The sequence below is a fragment of the Diceros bicornis genome, chromosome 16 (assembly GCF_020826845.1).
Source record: "Diceros bicornis minor isolate mBicDic1 chromosome 16, mDicBic1.mat.cur, whole genome shotgun sequence".
Classification (NCBI taxonomy): domain Eukaryota; kingdom Metazoa; phylum Chordata; class Mammalia; order Perissodactyla; family Rhinocerotidae; genus Diceros; species Diceros bicornis.
In genome coordinates, this window is record NC_080755.1 from 40715682 (window position 1) to 40739396 (window position 23715).

Here is a 23715-nt window from a genome sequence, read left to right on the forward strand (position 1 = left end):
AAAGCCTGTTCTACCGTACCCCTTAAGCCTTCTTCTCCAGGTTAAGATGCACGTGTTTCTTTGGCCTGCTCTCAATGGCCTCCTTCTCCTACCTCTCCCTTCTTCCTTTGCTGTCTGCACCCCAACTCCCTTAGCACACTGGGGCCTGAGGGAGCAGGCCACGCCTGGCGGAAATCCATGGAATACCCACCTGGCCAGGACTAGAGGGGATTTTACTCACACGAGGAGTTCAGGAGCACCCAGGGCTCAGGCCCCATTGGGCCCAGTTCCCTATCCCTTCGCCATGTTCACCTGTGGCCCTCAGTGGACACTCACCCCCAGAGTGAGGACCCAATGATCCTAGAATGCTCGAACTGCATTTCTTGACCAGTAGCTGGCCTTGTATTTCTTGCATTGGGCTATGCTTACCCCCAAGCCCTCAGCCACGAGTTCGGGCGTCTTAAAGCTGGAGGGTGGCCAAGGAACACTCTGACTTTACCAGAAGATTCTGGGGAAAAGGCTAGTAATGGAACTGGCAGGTAGTTCAAGATGATATTTTTATCTTAAGACCAGTGCATACATATTATGTAATAGAATGTAGAAGCATGAATTTCAAAGCCATAATATGAGACTTCAGAGGTGTTTTACACCACAGGATGGTTGCTTCCAGCTATTCCTTTAGAGTTCAGTCCCCACTCCCCCAACTGGCTGGCCCCCTCTGCTGAGGGGTATTTGGGTAAAGAACTTGGAGAAGCTCTGATGTATTCAATCTCCTTTGTTATTAGAAGTGAGGAAAGTGAAGATGAGAGTAGAGAAGTGATTAGTCTAAGGACACACAGCTCAGAGTCCAGATTTGAAACTCAGATCTGTTCCTTCCTCTGTACCAAGAAATGCTGCATTAGGTTTATAAGAACGCTTATCATGGCAAGAAAGGGGATCAAAGACAGAAAAGGGGCTTTGTGTTAACCCTTGGTTATCCAGAAAAATGCAGTTCAAAGTCCGTGCTCTGGGTTGAGTAGAGTTGACCTCCTTCAGTGATAGAAGTGTATTTCCTTACATTTTTCAGGGTCTAGTGTTCCCTGGTTGGGAAAGAGGCTCAGGTGAAAAAGAAAGACGTCCAGATCCAGTGCCAAGGAATGAGAGGAAGAAGTCCAAGGTGGTGGCAAGGCCAGCTGGAGGCCGCTTTGGACACCAAGCCAGGGAACTGGTAGGGCTGGCTGTGTTAAAATGGTCAGACACCCCTGGACTTTCCCGTGCTCACACACCACAGGCTGTACCTGCACATGTGTACACACACACACACCCACACACCTCGCACTCAGGCTCATAGATGCCCAAAGATTATGATCAAGTGGTTCCTCACAAAGCTGAAATAGGAGACCACTGAAGGATGGAATCCTGGCCTCCCCACCACACAACCCCCCACTGACAACTGAAATGAGAATTGGAAGGGGGAAGTCAACCTTCATCAGGGAATTGAGCAAGCATAGCTATTTTGTGCTCAAAACGCTGTCCTTCAAATTATTAAATAAGGGTCAAAGTTTTGTGTTTTTTATAAAGGTGTCTTTGACATTATTGTAAGTTTGTGACACCCAGTCATCAGAACCTGAAGCAATGAGCGTCTACAGGTTGACTTGTTGCTGTCGCCTCTCACAGAAGTGCAACTCTCAATATAACTTAATCAAGTCAATTAATACTGTTTAATAAATAGGCCAGAAAATTAGCTGAGAATTTTTCTTGGCGGGATGCGGCGTGCGACCAAAGTTATGGAAGATTGTCCCTTGAATCACTAAGGCAAACTTTGTTGAGTGTCATTTCACATAAAGCAATCACATAAAAAAAGAGTTATAAATAGAAAAAATTCCAAAGTTCTCCCACAGACAGACAGGGAAATTGAAACATCAAAAAAAAAAAAGGGGGAACAAAATAAAACACAACCACCCCTTTGCCCACAACCCATTTGCTTCAAGTTCTTCTGATCATACAGTACTCAACATCTTTGGATATCTTACAACGTACAACTCCACACTGCAGCCAAGACAAAGCAAAAAGAACTAACCAGTCGTCTGAAAAACTGAGTTTATAAGAAGTCATTATCTTTACAAAATAAAAACAAAAGCCCCGACACCACTGGATTCCAATTGGTTCATTTTTCCTCGTTTTCTTTTAAAGTTCAGGTCAGCCCCAGTCCCTTGGCTGATGGGGGGACCACAGGCATGTTGGCTGGTGTGTTCCAGAAGCAAGTGTCTGAAATGGAGATAGGAATCCAAGAGGCGGCTGCCTAGGTAGATGACTCCTGAAGACAAGAGGTGTCAGAAGCAAGTCCCTCTGGCTGGAACGGCATCTGGTGGTGTGTGGAGGCAGGGGGTCTGTCCTGGGAGCTGGGAGAGTGACAGAGTCTGTGGTCTTCTCTGGCCTTTTTGTTTTTTTATGTTTGCTCAGGAAGAAGCCAAGGCGACCGGAAGAGCCGAAGTCTCTTGCACCCACAGCTCCGGGATCGGGGATACCAGCCCTGGGCACCCTTGCTGATGAATGCTCCTCCTTTCCGGGCTACTGAGACACAAAAGCAGACTCAGCAAGACAAGGGAGGGAAGGGCCAGAGAGGGGGGAGAAGATCAGGAAGGCACTGGGCCAGTGGAGCTGTCTTCCTTCTCAGGACCTGCTACAGACTCAAGAACCAGGGAGAGTGTGTGGACGCACCAACCCACAGAACCCTTGAAACCCATGTTGGAGCCAAGACTCTACCTCCCACACTGAAGGGAGCCGCACACGCCAACTTCAGCCCCGGAGCGGGCATGGAGGGGTTGAGGGTGTTCAGACACAGCAAAGGGGGCAGTCGCCAGCCACGCCAAGGCCCTGAGAAACCGGCAACTGGAAAAGCAACCTAGAACCCCCGGGGGAACCAGGTGCTTTGTCTGTTTCTGGAATCACGGTGGAGGACAATTGCCAGATGTTAAGAGGTGGCCCCCGTCCCTTCTATGTTGGCCCCAGGAGTCCCAAGAGACTCTGTGCAGCATTGGAGGGGGCATGTGGAGGTGGGGTACATGCTAACTAGTCGTCCCCAGGGGCCCAGACATGCACAGCAGCCTGCCCAGGAGGAGGGTGGTGGGCACGAAGCTGCAGTGGGCTGTGGAGAAGCACTACCTCAGCTCTGTCTCTGTCATCCTATCTCATTTCTCACCTCATCCTGGCCTCATTTCTCACCTGTGCTAACACAGAGGTGGATGTGATACAACGAAATCTGGTAAGACAGACGGTTTCCAGCAGGGACTTCAGGAGTGGAAAGCTCCTACCCTCTCAAGAATTCTCTGTGGAGGGATAGGCGTGTATATGTGTGTGGGTGGGTGGGAGAGGGGAAACTAAATTACCAGCCCCCTTCATAGCAGGGTGAACTGGGGTACGGAGGGCTGACCTGTCCAAGGTCACAGGGCAGTGAGGGAAAAATGGGCCCAGACTCTGGGAGACTCACTCCTGGCTCCGGAGGCCTCTCTGCCTACAGGGTGTTTCCCATAAGGATCCCAGGATTGCTGGAGACAGGAATACTCATCACAGCAGTGTCCCTAGGGCCTCTGCCATAGCGCGCGGCTCAATCAGGCTGTGTGCCCCAGGACCCTACCCTCATCCCTACTCCATTTGGTTTGCCTCTGGCCCAGTCACCTCCGTCCATCTAGCACCACACAGCTCCTAAGTGCTCCTGGGCACCACTGTGTGGCCTCCTCTGTGGCATAGGCCCATGTGACTGTCTGTGTGAGAGCCAGGGAGACAGCCAGGGAGAGGCCACGCCCTTTGGGAGGGGAAGCCCATCTCAGACACCAGCAAAAGGGACGCAGCAGCCTCAGGAGGCCCGGAGAATACCATTGCTGCTAACATTTCTTTTCGTTTTCCCATTGCGATTTGAATTACAAAGTTCAGAACCACTGGGTGGGGCAGGGTGGGCCTGGTGGGAGAGGGGACAGGGCTGCTGGACGGGGTGACAAGGACCAGCCTAGTTGTTGGCTTCAGACATGGAGGCCACGTGGTTGAGGCCGGCGAGCCCGGGGAGGCCGGCCAGGCCCGCGGCCCACGGGTCGGGCAGCGGGAAGTAGGGCCGCGCTGCGGCCACGTTCTCGGCCAGCGCGAAGGCCAACAGGCCGCCCGCGTTCCTCTCGGCCTCCAGCTGCGCGCGCCCGAACAGCTTCATCTGCGTCTCCTCGAACTGCCGCTCCAGCTCCTGCAGGCTCAGCGCGCCCTTGGGCGCCGCCAGGAAGTGCCTGGCGGGGCTGGGGCCCGGGAGGCACATGGCGGCCCCGCCCAGGTGCCCGCCCACCTCACCCAGCGCGGGCGGCATCACGAAGGCCGCCTTCTCGGGCGCCGGGCCGCCGGGCCCGAAGAGCAGGCTGGCGGCCCTCCAGGCGGCGGGCTTGCGGCCGCGCCGGGGCCGCGCCATGCGGCAGCTCTGGCGCTTGATGTGGCGGTGCAGGTGGTCGGAGCGCGTGAAGCTCTTGTAGCAGAACTCGCACTGGTAGGGCCGCACGCCCGTGTGGATGCGCATGTGGTTCTTGAGGTCGTAGTTGTGCACGAACTTGGCATTGCAGTGGATGCACAGGTAGGGCCGCTCCCCCGTGTGCTTCCGCATATGGATCTTCAGCTTGTCCTGCCTGCAATGCAGAGCTGGGAGTCAGTCCCCCCACGGAACACCAGGAGCCATTCCTAACCCTCGGCTCCCTCTTCCTCCCAGAACCTGCTAGGGCTCCCTATTGCCGTGGTGTCAAACCCCAGGAATGGCACCCATGCTGGGAGTCACCTTCAATGGCTGCCTCACCCCAACAGGTGTGGCTGCTCACCTGGATTAGAGGGCTGGAGAAGGAGCAGTGTCCTGAAAGGCCTCCTCCACTCCAGAACTCCTTTTACACATCAGCTCGGCGCAATGAAGGTCCTACTCTTCAGGGGCCTGGCTCACAGACTGGGAAATAGACTTGCCAGGGACATAGGCCCCTGAAAGTCAGCAGTCTGTCTTTAGTCCTCCGATGGAGCAGCAACTTCTGATACTGCATTGCACCTTAATTTCGTGCCCACTCTCTCCAAGCAACAGTCTTCCCTCCCGGTTCATCCTGTGCTTTTGCCCAGAGCCCCTGGTCCCATCCCAGCTCCTGGGCTGTTGAGATCTGTCTGTCCTCAGCGCTAATCTGGGAGGTTTCAGAGCCCGGCACACCTTGTTCACGTCTCCTGCACTGTGGTTTCTTATCCCAAGCCCTGGGCTCTCCTTTTCGGAGGATTCCAGGGTTCACAAAAGAGCCAGGTGCAACAAGAATGCACCCTAATCTGGGGCAAAGCTTTTCAGGATTTAAGCGGTATTATTCAGAGGTAAGGTATGGTGTAGGCGTGGGGCTCCCACTGGGGGTGAGGGAGCCCCTGCTCCAGCTGCAGACTCACCACTAACATACTGGGTGACCTTAGGAAGTTACTTAACCTCTCTGCACAGAGCTGAACCTAGCACTAGACATCAGTTCCTATTGTCCAGGGCTGATGGGAAGAATCTGGGTTTGTGTTGAGCAAGATTCAACACACCTCCTGGTGGTCTTGAAAGGAAAACGGATATCACGGAGTTGTTTTCCCAAAGACTGAGCGCTGGGTGAACCAGCTGAAGGAGCCTTTCAGCCTGGCTGAGGTGGAGTCAGCTGTGCTGCAAGAACTCCTCTCAGGATCCTTCTACAGCCTTCCGTAGCCAGGCCCGGCAGGCCGGGAAGCTCTGTGTCCCGTCTCCCATCCCGCAGGTGTGGCTTGGGTGGAGTGTCTGCCTGTAATTTTTGGCTCGGGTTTGAGGTTGGAGCAGATGTGGAGCCCCGATGTCCTCCCTAGAATGGCCGGATTTAAACCATGCTCAACATAACCCCAGGACAGTTGGAACATGTCCTGGTCGCCTGGTGTCCCCTGGCCACTAGAGGTCTCTCTGACTCTCATTTTCAGGCTGATTCTCCAGGGCTGGGGCAGGAGAGAAAAGGATGTTTGTGTGTACAGTGGCAGGGGCCAGGAGAGGAGGACCAGAAAGGACAGCTCTACCCCGCACACCTGTGCTCAAGGGAAGGCTGGAGGGCACCTGGGGGGTGGAGATGGGGGTGGGGAGTGGGATGGGCCCGGTGGGGGCGGGGTAAGGAAGTGCTGCTGCCCAAGCTGGCTGGTGTCCTGGCACACCAGACCCTCCTCTCTTCCACATCCTCCTGCCCCTGCCCCTCCCACAACCCACCTGCCGACTCCAGGCTGCATAGTACCCTACTGTGACATCCCATACCCCCTCCTCCTGCCAGCAGGCTGCCCTTATGGTATCTGTAACCCACATTTCATCCAGGTGATGGGTTTTGGAGTAGGAAAAGGTCTTAGAGAGCACCCAGGCCAGTGGTTCTCAAACTCAAGCATGCATCACAACCGTTATCAGGGCTTGATGAGACCGAGGGCTGCGCCCACACCCGGAGATTCTGACGCAGCAGGTCTGGGGAAGAAGGGCAGAGAATTCGCATTTCTAACAAGTCGCCAGTTGCTGCTGATGCTGCCTGTCCACGGACCACTTTGAGAACCACTGGCCTAGGCTAGTCCTTCATTCTGCAGATGGGCAAACTGAGGCCCAGGGAGGGGAACTGGCCGAGGTCACCCAGAGGGTAATGGCAGAGCTGGGATTAGAACTCAGGCCTGTTGGCTCCCGGCCCAGGCCTCTTTCCTCACCACTGTAGGGGTCGGGGGATAGGGCTGTCTGTACCCCTATAGTGATGCTATATGGTCCTGACGAGTATGGGATTTCACACATTCACTCAGGCTCTGATGGAAACACTGATGCGAGGTGGTCGGCTAGGCTCACTCACCAGGGCCTGGAGGAGGGCTCAGCTCAGAGTCATCAGTGGGGCTTTAAATCCATCAGCTCATTTAAATTCCTCACCACAACCTTATAAGGCAGATTTTAAAAAATTCACTATTACATATAATTGACCCCGAGGCTCACCCTCAAATAATGGACAATGCAAACGGTAAATCTTCAAATATCAAGGGCCTATTATAAATATCCACTTCTTCTTCCAAGCTTTTCATTAAGGCATTTAAAATAAATAACATTTCAGCGTCAATTGGCCCGAGTGTAAGTAGTGCTGAGAACATGACTATAACTTCCTTTTATTGAGCACCTGCTATGGGCAGGTGAATACACCTTTTCAATGGCCCTGGAAGGTCCTTATTTACAGGCAAGGTATGGTGTGAGGGTGAGTCCCCTGTTAGAGGGGGTGGGAGCCCCTGTTCTAGCTGCAGACCCACCACTAACTTGCTGGGTGACCTTTAGGCAAGTTACTTAACCTCTCTATGCAGAGCCAAACCTAGGGCCAGACATTAATTCCTATTGTCCAGGGCTGATGAGAGAACCTGGGTTAGTGTGAGCTAGATTCAATATACCTAGCATAATTTCCTCTCTTGGACAGAGAAAAAGTAGGGGCTCAGAGAAGGGAAGCACTTTCCCAAAGGTATCCAGCCAGTGAGGGGCAAAGGGGCCTGGAGGGCTATCTGGGGTGTGGTTTGTTTGCAAGCTATTTTGAGGTTGAGAAAGGGTGGATTTTCAAAACGAGAACTCCCAGCCTGCAGCCTATAAGAGCTTCCTCAGAAAGTGCAGACCAGAACAATACAAACAGGGCATTGGCAGCCAGCTTTCTGCCTCTGGGGCCAGAAGACTGGGGCACACCATGGGAAGAGCTCGGCCCCGGGCAGAGCCGGCTGTCCCTAGTGGAGACTTTTCACGGGAGCAGGGGCGAGGGGCGGTAGAGTGGACAAAGCTCATGAGAAATGAGTCCTGGAAAACAATTAGAGATCATCTAGTTTACCAGGAGCAGTTACCATGTTCTGATTCATGGTCTGAGTCAGCAGGCCCATAACCTGCATTATTAGCAGTATGCTTCCCAGGACCTTGCAAATACTGATCTAATCCAGTTCCCTCACTTTCAAGATAAGGGAACCAAGGACCAGGGAGGGAATGGCTCTCTAAGGTCACACAGCTCTGAGTCCTGTAATGACCTTTCCATGTGGATATAATGTGCATGTGTGTCAGCAGAGCTGGGCCCAGGGTGAGACACACTCCAAGAACTGGACTGGGTCTTAGCTGCCCTGGGCCTCAGTTTCCTGACCTCTAAAATGGGGGTGCTGGGCTGCCCCATTTGACCTCTGGTGTTCTGAGAGTGTTTGCATCTGGGTAATGGGCTTATACCGAATCTCTTTCTGGAGCTTGGATTGGCTGGTTGGCTTCATAGATTCTGGCTCTTCTATCCTTGCTTCTTTATGAATCTGATCTGCTCGTGGAAGCAGGATTAGTGTAGCTGGAAGATGTTCTAGCCTGAATCTCAGAAGCTGAGCTCTTTGGCACTTCCCTTCAGGACTGGAGGTCTGGTGGTCCTCCTTAAAATCTTCCAAGGCTCCCCCTGTCGGATGGCCTTTGTCCTAACTTACCCCTTAGCATGGCTTTCAAGGCTCTTGACAAGCTCACCACTTCCAGTTACAAGATGAATAAGTTCTGGGGACCCCTGGCGACTATAGTGAACAATACTGTATTGTACACTTGAAAGTTGCTAGGACAGTAGATCTTAAATGTTCTCAGCACATACACACACACAAAAGATAACTAGGTGAGATGATGGAGGTATTAACTAACCTGACTGTGGTAATCATTTCACAATATATACGCATTTCAAATCATCACATTGTATACCTTCAAGTTATACAATGTTATATGTCAATTATATAAGCTGGGGGAAAAAGATCACCCCATCTGCTTTTCCAGTCCCCCGCCCCTCCTGGTAGTACTGCACCCACACACCACATGGATATGCTGTTTGCCCAGCAGGCCACACTCTGGTCAGCTTTGCATCTTTGAACACTTGCCGGCATGAGCTGGGTAGCCGGCCCCCCTACTGCAGCGCCTGCCATATTATGGGATGGATGCTTGGCACCCCGGCTCCTTCCCCTTCTGTGCATGTCTTGTGTTTGTGCACATCCAGTGCTCCGTCCTTAGGGTCCCACCAGAGGTCCCAGCCCAGAGGCCAGCGCGCATGCTCCCTCCTTCCCAGCTGTGAGCCCTCGTTCCAGCCCTCCTCCTCCCTGCACCCATCTCTTCCATCTCTGAGTTTACTCTCGCAAACTGCCCTGTCTGAAATGTCTCCCACTCCCAATCCTCCGACCCTTCAAGGTCAAACTCAAGGGCAGTCCTCCACAAACCCTGCCCTGTCCTCCCAGGTCTCATCCTCTGCCCTGACCTTCCAGAGCACCTGTGACCTGAACACTGCAGCTCAAGGCAGGTCACCTGAGGGACAAGGAGGGAGCAACAGAAGACGATGTGTCTGCGTCATCCTTTCCTGCTCCCTGATGGCCCCATATGTGCCAGCATTACCCTCCCAGCAGGTCGTGAGCTCTGGGGGCCGAGTCTCCCCGTCTGTGTCGTCTGTGGCCCCTGCTCAACCACACAGGTGCTCTTGGCAGATGGGAACACTTGTTCAGAGGCCATCTCTGCTGCCTTTATTTCTGTGCATGTTATTTTCAGGGCAGGACCATCACATGTGTTGTTTCCCTTAGCTGACCCCCCGTCCCTGGCTCCTGGAGCCCTGTCTTGCTAGGAGCCCAGACAGTGAGATGATGCAAGAGGCAGCAAATTACTGGGCAAGGAGCACTGGTCCTCGGCTGGTGCAGAAAAGGAACCCGGCTCATGGACATTCCTCTCAGTACTAATTAGCACAGATCAGGTGTTTACTGTGCACCAGGCAGTAATGCCTTATCTCACAGAAGCCTATGAAGTCGGTGTTTCCATCATTCTCATGAGGAAACAGAGGCAAAGAGACGTGCAGTCATGTGCTATGCCTTTCCTGATCTTAGGTAATGTATGAATGGAGTCATAAAACTGGGAGCAACCTTAGGGAATACCTGCTCCAACCCCCTCATGTTTCCCTCAGTGGGGAAACTGAAGCCCAGAGAGGGGAGGAGACTTGGCCAAAGTCACACAGCTAGTTAAAGGCAGAACCAGGCCCTGAACCTGGGCCTCCTGATTACCGCTCCGGGCTTCACTGAGATATGGAGCCCTGTATTCACTCGTGCAGCAGCTCTCATTGTGCACTGGTGCTGCCTTCTCAGCCCTTATTCAGCACGTCGCACGGATGGCACTGGTACCTGCTTTGATAAGAACCTGGGAGGCTTTTCTATTCTGCACTATGCACAACACTGAATGTAGAGTGGGGCTCATGGCACGTTTGTTGACTGACCAACGACCTGCTGGTACAGGGCCAGTGCTCAGATCTCCAAATCTGATGTGCTCCTCTCTTGCCCTGGTCCCCTTGTCCACCATCTCATTCCTCTACCCGGCACGGGGAAGCCAGCCCAGGTCACATGCCCCTTGATCTGCATCCCCCCTTCCAGCTCAGAGAGCTCATCGTCGGGGAAGTCGTCCCAGTCCTCATGAGCTCATTCCCTGAGTGAAAGCGAGCGCCGCGGGGCCTCGCCGGGGTGCTCGGCCTCCGCCGAGGCTCCCGGTCAGGATATGCTTTCCCAGCACCATCCGCCCAGACTTCTTGGTAACCTGATGGTCTGAGACAAACTCTCTTCCTGCTGCCACTGCTAATGACATTACATTATCTTAATAAGGTCCCCAGAGCTGCCAGGAGTGGGAGGACTAAAAAGAAAATACAGAAAAAACAGAAAAAGCAGCCAGGCTCCTGGCTGTGTTTGGAGAGCAGACAGCTGCCGGGCGGTCCGGAGCGGTCGGCATTTGGCTTGCACTGGAGCCAGGGCATTGGAGACTGAAAGTTGCGGCTTTAATGGGATGTTAGTAGGGGATCTAGTGGAAACTGGTGAAATCATGGCTCGTCAGAGATGGACTTCTCAGGGTGCAGAGGGTGTCCATTCTTTCCCGGGGCCTCCAGGCGACCTCTGTTGTCTCGGGGGCTGGTCCCTTGGCAAGTGTTACAGTTTCTTGTCTTCACTACGTGCCCCGCCAGACATGGCTGGAGCACCTGTGAGAGCCAGGCTGCAGACAGATGCAGGGGCTAGAGGAGGGAAGATGCCCAGCCATGCTCTCTAGGGGCAACTCTGATAGGCTGCCTCCCCTCAAGGACCCATGTGGCGGGATAGGAGGAATTAAGAGGTGTGTAATGCCTTCACGGGCCCAGGGCCAGGCCCAGTTGGCAGTGATGATGGCTGAGTTGGGGCAACAAGAAAGGGGGGCCACCTGCGATGTGGGTGGGCAGGGACAATACCCACCAAGTGCAGCAGCATCCCTCTGCATGCTGAGAGCACAAATACCGTCTTGTCTTCCCCAGCACACATGCTCCCTGTTCTTCAACACCCGTCCCCGTGGCCACCTCTGCCAGAACCCTGCTGTCCTGACCTTTGGCCCTGGCTTCCGGACTTTCCGGGAACAGAAGGTAAAGGACTCCTGATGAGGAGGGTCAGGGGGAACCTTGGCTCTGCCCTATGACCTGGAGCTGTTCCTGTCTCCCAGGTCGGAGCCACAGACCAGTTTCAGCAGGAGCCGTCTCTCTGTGGCCAGCACAGGCACCAACTGGCCTTTCTCAGGAAGAAATTGGTGACCTTGGACGAGGCTGGGGCAGTGGAAACACAGACTCAGGTACAGGCGGAGGGACTCAGAGTCCAAGTGATTATGAGGTGACCAGACTAGAGGAGGGGACAGCATGGGGCCAGAGAAACACAGTCTGGTTGAAGCCTTTGAGGCCCTGCCTGGGGCTCCAGGGGTATCTCATATCTGGAACAATCGGTGGTGGGGCAACTGGTGGGACTGGCTGAAATCTAGAGCCGCCTTGGAAGTGAGGTTCCTGACACCAAGGAATAGACACCACCATAGGCGGGGAGGCCTCAGTCCCTTCTCGGAGACCCACAGAATGAATGAAGCAGCAGGCAGGGCCTTAGGTCCACCCCAGGCCCCTCCACCATGTTGTGGCTGCTGAAGTCATTAGGAATGATGTCCCCATGGTGTGTGGACATTCTGGGAGTTGGCATCTGCGGCCATAACTCGGAGCCTGGGCCAAAGGGCCACCCTGCAGGGGGATGGTGGTCCCCTCCAACATTACCCAGGAGGGATGGGAGGTGGGGTCAGCATCAAGGAGAGAGGAAAGGAGACCTGGCCAGAGAGTAGAAGCTCAGTGGCCATTAAGACTCGGGCTCTAGAAAGGGAAATAGTGCCCAGAAGAGGACTTGAGGGCAGCAGTTCTGGGGTCCCTCAGCCCCAGGGAGTGGCGTGGCCTTGCAAGGGAGTCTGGGAATTCTGAGTCAAAGAGGCAACAGCTGCTGCTTTAAGTGGCTGCTGAAGAGCCTCCAGCTGGGGAGGGAGGGGAGGTGTTATGGATGGTGCTGCAGGAAGTCAGCCCCAAAGAGGTCCCCAAGGAAAGGCTGCAAGGAGACCTGGCTACAGAGAGAGTTGTGGGAAACCCCGACCTGGACAGGCCAGGATTGGGGCGCTTGAAGACCGAAAAGAATCCTTGCAGGGCAGCTCGGGGGAGGGGCCAGAAGGGAAGCGAGGAATGAGTGATTCTGAAGAATGTGACGGGAAGGGGGTTTGGGGAGTGTTCAACATGGACAGCCACAGCCCACAGGGCGAAATAAAGTCCTTATGCGAGGAGCCCAGGAACATCTCCTCCAACCTCCCCCACTCCGGGGTGTCTCTGCTCCTGGGAAGGGGGGCACCTAAGAGCTTTTCTGATCTTTCTCAGGAGGGTCAGAGCCCAGTGGGAACCAAGTGAGGAGGAGGTGCCGACGGAGGCTGCAATGCAGCTGCTTCGGCTGGAGACAGGCCTGGGGGCCCAGATGGCTGTTGTTCTGCTGAGCAGGAGTAAACCGGAGGGAGGGCAGGGCAGATGGCTGGACGGCTGACCCTCCCCACGCCTGATCTGGCCTGGAGGGGTGTAAGACTGCAGGCAGAGGGGCCACCCTAAGTGATCATCAGGAATGTGCTGGGAGGGAGGGTTTCTGGAATGCAATCCTCCTATACAACACAGCATCCAGGCCCAAACCAGGAGGCCTACACAGAGAATGCTGTAGTGTCAGGAGGGCGAGAAGTCTGACTGTCTTGACTGACCAAGGTTAAAACTTTCCCTAGGGAAGTCGGGGCCCACAGACCGGCGTGGCCCTCCCAGAAGGCTGTGTGGGAAAGGCCCGGGGTGGGGGGGGGCGGGGAGGGGCGGGGAAGGAAGGGAGACCGGGACTCAGGGTGCTGGGCGGGCTCACTGTGCGGTACCCTGAGACTTACATCCTGTTAAAGCCACAGACCTGGCTGTCCCCTGAAGGAAGAGGTGTCCCTAGTAAGGGGACAGGCATGGAAGTTAGGGAGGAGGACCCTGGATGGCAGGAGGGGGCCCTCTGGGCTGACTCAGGGGCTGACTTTCATGTCTGGCCTGTGAAGAGTGTCCCTGTCTTTGAAGCTATCCCCAGGGCCCTGGGCTGGGAGTCACAGGCTGAGAGAGGCCTGGCTGGAGATGAGTGAACTGTACTTGAATTCAGATTATGCTCTGGTTCATCTCCCTTCTGATATCCCCACTTTTGTCAAGCCTAGTTTAGGTGTTCTAACCTGGCCCATGGATCTAAGGAGAATTCAGGAGGAAGCGGGGGCGGCAGGGCCACTAGTGAGGGACACCCAAGGTGGGGTGAATCTCGGGGACTTTGGGTCCAGCTGCTCTGCAGCTATAACAAAAGCAGAGCACCTTGAGGTCAGCATTGCCAGGTGGAAGAGGACACACCCTGGGTATGTGGGGCCCTGCCCCTCTGCACCTGGAAATCCTCCCTCACTGTCAGCCTAAAGCATCTGGGAGAGATTCTGTTTGGGGTTTCCCTCGCAGAAGCAAGGTATGAGGGGTCCCAAGGCCACCTTGGAAACAATCAGGGTTGTCCTTCGAAGCAGTCAGCAGAGGAGCCTGCAGAGCTCTTTCAGCAAAGCCACTGTCACCTGAACATATTTCTGATGCCCTTCTCTGGCCACCTCAAATAGTTTTCAAGCCATCAAAGAGAGTGGGTCTCATTACTTTATATGACTCATCTTGTTTTCCCCCAAAAAGCACTGCCCCTGGTTTGATAAATTCAACCTGATTCAAAAAATTTCACCCTAACTTCAAAGGCCAAAACTTTGGATCCACTGAGGAAAATCAAAAGAATAAGCCCCCAGAAATTCCCAAAGATAAATTTCTAAGAGGATGTGGGGTGACGGCACCACTGGAATAATGTGGGTCTCTCAGGATGAGTTCTTTGATGGGGACAGTGGCTGTGTGGGCAATGGACCTAGTCTAGTAAGTCGTGGTCACAGGGCAGGTATTTCCCAGGCTCTGTCTACATCTACACGCTGAAATGACTAAGCCCTGATGCAAGGCCACACCAGAACCTTCCCCACTGTGGACACGGCTGGGAAGGTCAGCCTCACACCAGTGACCACGAACGCACCAACAGACCATATTTTCCCTAGATGAGGCCCATCAAAAGCCAGCAGTGGACATATCTGACCCCCATCATCCCACCAATCAGTTCTGACTACAAAAGTTGCTGCACAGAGAAGATACATAACACACATTTGCTAAATGGGATGGAGTCTATAAAACATGAAAGGTTTATAATGTATTGATTTCAAATTTCGAATTTTATAACAGCGTAAAGTTAACCCTCTTCCTAACGTGGAGAGTCAAGGGGGAGAACATAAAAGGAGGCCCATCCTTTAGGTCTGACCCAAAAGTGGATTGAAAGGGCCTACAGAGGTCTCTACAGTCTCCTGGTCACAGGTTTTGCTGTCACACATGGACTGGAGTTCAAGTGCCTGCTCTGCCATTTTCCAGCTGTGCTTATGAGTGGCCAACTGGCCACTGAGAACTGGATCGCTCATCTGTGAACAAAGGCCGTGGCACCTCCTCATCTTCCCAGGGCAGGGCTGGGGTATAGGAGAGTATATGTAATACACTGAGGACAGCCCCTGGCATGCTAAACATGCTCCAAATAAAGTAAAGGGGGTGCAGTCCATTGGGGAGTGTCAAATGGCTTCGGTGGGTCTACAGTGGGGAAGAGGAGAAGGAGGCCAAGCAAGCAAGGTGCCTTAACCAGAACAGCTCTGCTCTGATCTGCATTGTATCTTGGCCTTCCACTTAATATTGTATTTAAGAACACATTTTAGAGTTCAAAGAGTTGAAAATTACTATACCAGGTCATGCCTCGCATGCCCTCTAGTAATGAACTTGATGTGTGCCTAGGATCCAGTTGGGCCTCGCCTGAAATGGGTCTCTCTTTCCCTCCTGGTCCTCCATGCTCCCCTCTGCTGCCATCACCGTGGCCTCTGGTCCTCCCCCAGCACCCCTGAGGCCCCCCACCCAAGGGCTGTGATGCGCACCTGGTGAAGCGGACCTCGCAGATGTTGCACATGTATGGCTTCTCCCCGGTGTGGGTCCTCATGTGCCGCGGAAGCTTCCCGGCCCCCATGATGACTTTGTGGCAGATGGGGCACTGCTGAGAGGCCTTGGGCTTCAGCTTGCGTTCCTCCACCAGCGGCCAGGGTGGAAAGAGGCCCCCCAGATGGGTGGCACTCAGGAAGTTGAGATAGGCACCGTAGTCATTCTCTGCCTTGATGGGGCCCAGTGGCCCCCCAGGAAGGTCCGGGAACATGTCCTTGAAGAAGTCATTAGGGAAGGGTGGCGGTGGGGGTGGGGGAAGCTCTTCCTTCTCCTCCTCCTTGATCTTCCGGTTCTTGATGACCAGGTCCAGTGGCCCACTGTCCATAGGCTGCTCAGGCAGCTGGGCAAAGGCACCGAAGTCCCCTGGCCAGAGGTGTGGGAAGAAGTCCGGGGCAAATGGAGATAAGGAGGGTCTCCTGTCAGGGATGTTGGCTTTGGGGTACAGGTTCTCCCTCAGCAGAGATTCGATGGAGAAGTCCCGAATCACGCCCAGATGGCCAGGGCTGCCAGCCTGGAAGGAATCAGGGAAGTCCCTGGGTGTGTCTGAATAGGCCTTCTCCGTTAGATGGTCTGTCTTGGTAGGGCTTTGGTGGCAGTTGATGTCCTGGGGGTCAGGCAAGTTTTCTTGATCAGCAAAATCCTCCGTGTCATCCTCCTCCTCCTCCTCCTCTTCCTCCTCCTCCTCCTCTTCATCCTCCTCGTCATCGTCATCTTCGTCATCGTCATCGTCCTCCTTGTCGTCCTCCTCCCCCCCATCCCCCCCGGGCTCCATGATCTCCAGGCACACATTCACGATGCACTGGATCTCCAGCATCCTGGCGGCATTGAGGATGTGCTTGACGTTGGAGGCTGTGATGGTGAGCGTGGAGGTGTAGGCGAACTCCAGGATGGCGGCCAGAGCCTCGGGCTGGACAAAATCGATCTCGTAGACATAGGGTTGGCTGGCTAAAGTGCCGGCCGTGAAGAGCTTCTTGAAGTACTTGCTGCAGGCGGCCAGGACAGAGCGGTGGGTGCGGTACTCCTGCTCCTGTACCACCAGGAGCACGTCGCAGAGCAGGCCATCATGTCGCTGCTCGTTCAGGCTACACAGGACCTCACTGCTGTGGTTGGGGAAGGGAATGCCAATGAGCTCGTCAATGCCATTGGCCATGTTCTCAGACAAAGCCCTGCAGGGACACACAGAGAGGGAGACTGGGGTTAGAGGACATGGTCCCAGGAGGGGACACTTAGCTTTGGGACTCTGGACCAGCGAGGCCAGGCTGGTGGGCATACTCAGCCACACCATCCCTGCCTGAGCACACCCTCCACCCCCCTCTAGAAAACCAGCCCTCCTTCCTCTTAGCTTTTCCAAATCTCACCTGCCATTCAGAGCCCAGCTCATAAGCTGGGGTTTTTCACTATTCCACCGGGCGAAGTCTTCCCTGGACTCCTAAGGCCCTGGAGTTAGGCTTCTCATTGGGCAGTTGGTATATGCTATTTAGCGGAGGCTATGGAAGCTTCCATGGGCATAATTTCACCAAATTCCACTTTGTTAACATGAAATTGTGGACCACTGGGATGGACAGCCACATGAAACTCAGCTGCCCAGTGTGCTACGGGAATGGCGTGCACTACTCACAATATCTGGGGGTCAAGGACCAACGGGGGAGCGTTTTCTCACAGCTCAGTGCTCCTGCTGGGAATATGCTGTAGTTGATTCAACAAATCCTCTGACTCCTGTAGCAGACTAACATTTTGCATTGACTACTGTTAGGGGCTGAGTTGTGTCCCCCCAAATTTATGTGTTGAAGTCCTAACCCCCAGGACCTCAGAATGTGACTGTTTGGAGGTAGGTCCTTTAAAGAGATGATTAAGGTTAAAATGAAATCAGATGAGTGGGCCCTAATCCAGGATGACTGGTGTCTTCATAAGAAGAGGAGATTAGGACACAGACACACAGACAGAAGTCCATGTGAAGACACAGGGAGCAGACGGCCATCTACAAGCCAAGGAGAGATGCCCAAGAAGAAAGCAACCCGCTGACACCTTGGTTTTGGAATTTCAGCCTCTGGAACTGTGAGGAAATAACTTGCTCTTGTTTAAGCCCCCAGTCTGTGGTCCTTTGTTATGGCAGCCCTAGCAAACTGATACAGCTACTAGGAATCTTAAAACTGAATTTGTGGCCCATTTTCAGCAAGGGAACAGGGGACTTGTGGCATATGTTTTGGCTTCTGACCTTACTTCTGGTTTCATCTTAGTTGATGAAGTTTCCCTTCATTTGCAATTCTTGATCTTTTTTTTTTTTTTTTGTGAGGAAGATCAGCCCTGAGCTAACATCTGTTGCCAATCCTCCTCTTTGTGCTGAGGAAGACTGGCCCTGGGCTAACATCCGTGCCCATCTTCCTCCATGTTACATGGGAGGCTGCCACAGCACGGCTTGACAAGCAGTATGTCGGTGCGCGCCTGGGATCCAAACGTGCGAACTCCGGGCCGCCGAAGTGGAGTGTGCGAACTTAACTGCTACACCAGGGGCCAGCCCCTCTATTTTTAAATATTGACATCTTATATATATGTATATCTTTGAGCCGTTTCACCTATAAATAAACATTTAAATTCAATATTAATTCGAGTGCATTGTTAGTTAATGCATCACGTCTATCTTCTGTTATCCTCAGAGAAACACGGCCCCTGGGAGGAGAAGCCTTTTCTGAGACACCTTAGGACTATATATATTATACACAAAGTGAGGCAAGTGATAGCCGCCAGAGGGAGAGGTGCAGGACAGAGGACAACAGGCAGCCCCTCCTTTCAGGGAGCAGAACTCAGAGCCCAAGTCGGCAGATTCAACCTGGACGAAAAGCCACCTCAATTTTTATGCCAGAGGACGTAGAGCCTTCCACTCAGGGCAAAGCTTCATCATGGCCCATGCTTAGATCCTACAAAGGCCTGGCACTTACCCTGGTGCAATTACAGTGGGGAGAAAATAAAAAGAAAACCCAAACCTGAAAGCCCCATGCCCCAGTGGGAAGAGCTTTGGGAATCCCCACATATTTGCCTTCTGGGTGTTTCCGCCCTGGGAAAGCAGATGCAGGGTGAGAGGAGGAGCCAGAAGTGCCAGGCCCATGCTGTGTGCCCCGAGGGGGGCCTGGAGGCACCAGGGACCCAGAGGAGCATGCAGGGTGCCCCTCTCCTTCTCTGAGCCTTCCCTGTGCTGTCCCACCTGGGCAGGTGCTCAGGAGGTTTCCCAGGGTGAAGGCCTCACTGCTTTCCTGCCTTCTCATCTTTAAAAGGACCAGGGACCCCACAGGCCATGCATTCATACCCTAAATAGTCACTAGGTTTCTCCCCGAGCCAGGCACTGCCCTGGGCCCCAGGGATGCACAGAGAGCAAACCAAGAAGGCCCTGGTCTAATAGAGCTTACAGAGACATGACAACTGTGATAAAAATAGAGCAAGATTCACTGAAGAGGATCCATAGATGGCAAATGAGCCGTCTTCTTTGAAAAGATGTTCAACGTCATTAGACTTTAGGGAAATGCAAGTTAAAACCACAATGAGACATCACTAGATACCTATCAGAATGGCTAAAATAAAAAACAGTGACAACACCAAATGCTGACAAGGACGTGGAGAAACTGGATCTCCCGTGCATTGCTGGTGGGGATGTAAAATGGCACAGCCTCTCTGGAAAACAATTTGACAGTTTCTTAAAAAACTAAATATGCAGCTACCATGTGACCTAGGAATTGCATTCTTGAGCATTTATCCCAGAGAAATGAAAACTTATGTCCACACAAAGACCTGTACATAATGGTCATCACAGCTTTATGCATACTAGTCAATAACTAGAAAGAACCCAGATGTCCTTCGATGGGTGAATGGTTAAACCAACTACACCATGGAGTAGTCAGCAATATACTCAAATGAGCTACTGACACACTCAAACACCTGGATGAACCAGAGTGAATAAAGCCAATGTCAATAGGTTACAAACTGTATGATTCCATTTCTATAACATTCTTGAGATGACAACATTATAGAAATGGAGAAGAGATGGGTCATTGCCAGCAGCTAAAGAGGGGATGTGGGCAGCAGGCGGCATGGCTATAAAAGGACAACATAAGGGGCCAGCCCGGTGGCGGAGCGGTTAAGTTCATACGCTCCGCTCCGGCGGCCTGGGGTTCACAGGTTCGGATCCTGGGTGCAGACCTGTGCACCGCTCACCCAGCTATGCTGTGGCTGCATCCCACATATCAAGTAGAGGAAGATGGGCACAGATGTTAGCCCAGGGCCAATCTTCCTCAGCAAAAAGAGGAGGATTGGCAACAGATGTTAGCTCAGGGCTGATCGTCCTCACCAAAAAATAAATAAATAAATAAATAAATAAATAAATAAATAAATAAATAAATAAATATAAAAGGATAACATGAGGGATATCCTTATGGTGATGGACATGTTCTGTATCAACGTCAATATCTTGGTGATGTTGTACTATGGTTTTGAAACATGTTACCATTGGGGAAAACTGGATAAAAGGTACATGGGATGTCTGTATTACTTCTTAAAATGACATGTAAATTGATGGTTATGTCAAAATAAAAATTTTAATTAAAGAAATGATACGAAACAACTTAAATCAATCAAAGAATCATCCCCCATCTCTATCATCTGTCTCTCTATGGCAGTGTATGAGGCAGTGGGTCAGGGGGGAGACTACTTTACCCACGGCTGTCAGGGAGGGCCTCCTTGAGGAAATGACATTTGAGCTGAGGCCTGGATGGTGAAAAGGATCCAGTCATGGGACAACATAGGGAACAGTGTTCCAGGCTGTAGGAACAGCAAGTGCAAAGCAGGTAGTCCCACCAAGGTGCCCTGGGTCTGGGAGGCCAAGTTCTGCTCTGAATGGTTCCATTTAATTTGGTTCTTTTCTACTGAAAACACATTCCACTTCTGCGTCTCTCTGGGGGGCTCAGATGGACCACAGCTACCTAGATTCCCCTGAGGTCCTGTGTAGGACTCCCCTCCTTCTCTCTGAATAGAGAGGGTGTCCCCAGGCTGTAGACCTCAACCATCGGTGCCACAGAGAGAGCTCTGAGGCTGCCTCCTACCGTCCAGAGAAGGAGAGAACCTTCTGGAGGCTCCCTCTTTCCCTTGCACCCCACAGCCGCTCACTCCTGTAATGGTGGGAACCAGAGGGATGCAGAGGCCTTGGAAACTAGGAAAGTTGAGAAGCTCAAGGCCAGGCAACTCCTTCAGGGCTGCCATGCCTGTTGTGGGTCCCAGGAGAGCTGCTTTGCAGACAGCTGGGCTGGGGGCCAGCAGGCAGCCCCTCTAAGTCCCCTGTCAGAGGGGAGACCTCAAGTCTGAGCTACTTTTGGTTTTGAACGCTCAGAGCCAGATGCAGTGTGACCTTCTGTGCAGTGAGTAAGGGGATCCGAGGACACTGGTCACCATCTTCTTGGCCCCTAGCTCCCTGCTTCAGACACTCAGGCCCTATGGGGCAGACTGGAAGGATAGGGCAGGGCCAACCTCAGCCAGTACCTTCTCTCTGCAGGCCAAGTTCCAGCCCTACACAATGGGTTTCCTGAATGAGGAATCAGGATCACCATCTGCCGTCAGGCCTGCTCAGTCTTCACAGTAACTGGGATTTAGCTCCTATTATTATCCCCATTTTACAGGTGAGGTAAATGAGGCACAAAAGGATAAATCACACAGACAGTAAGTTTGGGCATAAAGATCTGAGCTTGAAGTCCGGCTCCCCAACCACGCTCTTAACCACAACCAATCCAGCTGCTGCCTCTGACCCTCAAAGGTAACCAAGAGTGGCCAGTAGCCTCCGCTGTCGCCTGAGCGGCCCAGACTTTGGGCACTCAGAGGTGCTCAGGGTGCCTTTGTGGAGAAGGGTGGGAAGGATGTGGGTCAGCGGGGGAGGGTGGCCCTGCCTTCCCAGGAGGGCCAAGCAGGCAGGGGCGGCAGGGCAGGTGAAGTCCTCAGGCAGGCTTGGCCAGCCTCGGGAGCTGGAGTATCAAGAAGACCTCTCCACTGAGCCCCAGGCTGCTGCCTTTCTCAGAGCTAGGGGAGGGGCTCCTTTCAGACCCCTGGGAACATGCGTGCTTGCTCCCCAGGCAGCCTCCCCAGCCCTGTGGAAGTGGCCGCCTTGGTGGTGGTCTTGGCAAAGCTCTGCAGTGGGAAAGAGGAGGAGGGGAGAAGAGGAGATAGAGCAGAGGCTGAGCACAGCTGAATGGGCAGTCACCTGGATGGGGTAACTGGCCACAACACTTCCCTTAGGTGTGCCCCAACTATACCCCTGTCCCCTACTGTCCAATCCCCAAACACAAATCTTGCTCTTCAGCCTCCCTGCCCTTGCTCATGCTGAACTCTTGGCTGGAGAACATCCCACATCTTGCATCTCCAGCACCCTCCGTCTCCAGGAGAATTCCACCCATGCTTCAAGGCCCCACTCAGATGACCCTTTCTTCATCTCAGTTCAGATGCTAGGCCTCTCCAGCCTCTGGTTCTCCTAAACACTTAAAGCCTCTTTTCATTTATTTTATTCTGCCTTGCACTGTAACTAATTTTATATGCTCTTGGCATCTCTGCTAGATGTAAACTGCTTGAAGGCAGACTGTCATTACAATGCTTAATACAGTCTTGGCACATAGTTGGTGATGGTCTGGGGCAGGGGCTCAGCAGCACTGAAATGACAGTTGTGCAGGTTGTTCACTATACAATGGCACCACATCTAAGGGGTAGCAGACTTAAAAATGGCTGCTCCGTGATTCTTGCCTCTTGGTGGCAAGAATTCGTGCTCTCCTGTGGTCCCCTCCCACGTGAACAGGGCTGACCTGTGTATCAATGATTTGTGGAAATGACGGTGTGTGACTTCTGAGGCTAGATCATAAAAGACATTCTGAGGGAAGCCGGCTGCCATGTCTGGGGACACTCAAGCAGCTCTATGGCAAGGTTCACGTGGCAAGGAACGATGGCCTCCTGCCAGCAGCCAGCACCAACTCGCTGGCTGTGTAAGTGAGCCACCGTGACAGTGGCTCATTCAGCCCCAGTCAAGCCTTCAGATGATGGCAGCCCTGCTCACATCCTGACGGCAGCCTTGATGAAGATGCTGAACCAGAACCACCTACTGGAGCTGCTTCTGAACTCCCGACCCATAGAAACTGTGAGATAGTAAATGTTTATTCTTGTTTCAAGTTGCTAAATTTTGAAATAATCTGTTATGCAGCGATGGAGGATGAATATGGGGCCCCATTCACTTCACAGACATTATACATTTGTGATATTTATAGTGACAATTTTCTGGCAAACGGCAGATGCTTCAGTCTAAGAAAATCAGTATATTCCGTCACTGTTTTGGTAGATGGAAGTAGATATTTTGAGGAAATGACATCTTTCTAATTCCCATGAAGTTATGACATGGGTAACAGGGTCCTCACCCTCACAGTGACCTTCTCATCTGAAAAGACTTTTTGTGAATGAAATGAAACTTCGACTCTTAAATAAAAAGCCAAAATCATTAAAACCCCAGAAAATTAGTTCTTCATGGAGAGCCAAGTTTTCTGGCTTGCTGAGGGCTTATTCCTTTAAAGACAAAACTGTTAAAAAATATTTTTTCAGAGAAAATTCCGACATTCTTTAAGCTTCGCCTTCTTCAGCAGAGGAGATGCAATCCGTTGGACTGTGTGTGGGTGGTCAGTGTCTCATCTGAGCCCACTGAGGAATGGAGGGCAGCTGTCCCCACGCTAAATGTCCCATCTCCTGTGCCTTTGGAGCCATGTCTGCTTGGGCCTGGGAATCAGGAACCCATAGCTGTGTGACTTGGGGAGTATCCTCCGCCTCTCTAGACTTCTGTTTCCTCATCTTGTTACTGGATAGTTGTATGAAATCTGATATCCTGTGTCATAACTGCAAGAAGCTAGATGAGCAAATTGGATCTGGAGATGAGAAGGGGGCAACAGGCTCACGTGACCCTGGACTCAAAGGCTGGTCTGCTCAGCAGCGACTTCTCCACTTCTCACCATCCCTCAGTTTGGAGCTTTTGGGCCATTCCTGGAGGAGCCAGCGGGTGTAACTGCACAGCTGGGGGCTGTTTTTCCAGGCAGGAGGCAAGGGCTGCCACTGGCTTTTCATTGTCTCTTTGGGAAGACGTGCCCCTCCCTGCACTCTGGGAGCTTCCCTGGTGACCCTAAGATTCCCATGCCCTGGAGGGCCCGCAGACAGCAGTGTCCCAAAGGGGATGCCATGCCCGCCCCCTTCCCGCCCAGGCCCTCTATCCCCTCCCTCCCATCGCCAGAGCCAGGGCGCTCTGTCTCCAAGAATAACAAGC

General features: G+C 52.9%; 1 protein-coding gene across 1 annotated transcript; it reads right to left on the bottom strand.

Annotated features, from left to right (window-relative positions):
* Positions 1-3900: 3900 nt before the first annotated feature.
* ZBTB7C (zinc finger and BTB domain containing 7C) lies at positions 3901-16548 on the bottom strand. Its single transcript, XM_058556573.1, has 2 exons — positions 15338-16548; positions 3901-4616 (listed from the first exon to the last, which is right to left on the bottom strand). Exons 1-2 carry the CDS (start codon positions 16546-16548, stop codon positions 3965-3967), a joined length of 1863 nt encoding a protein of 620 aa, XP_058412556.1. The 3' UTR covers positions 3901-3964.
* Between the last annotated feature and the right edge of the window lie 7167 nt (positions 16549-23715).

Excerpts from the sequence above, each read along its gene's own strand:
- ZBTB7C (XM_058556573.1), bottom strand. The coding sequence starts at position 16,548 with ATGGCCAATGGCATTGACGAGCTCATTGGCATTCCCTTCCCCAACCAC. Across the intron at positions 4,617-15,337 it reads TGCGAGGTCCGCTTCACCAG|GCAGGACAAGCTGAAGATCC; the intron begins GTGCGCATCACA and ends TCTGCATTGCAG.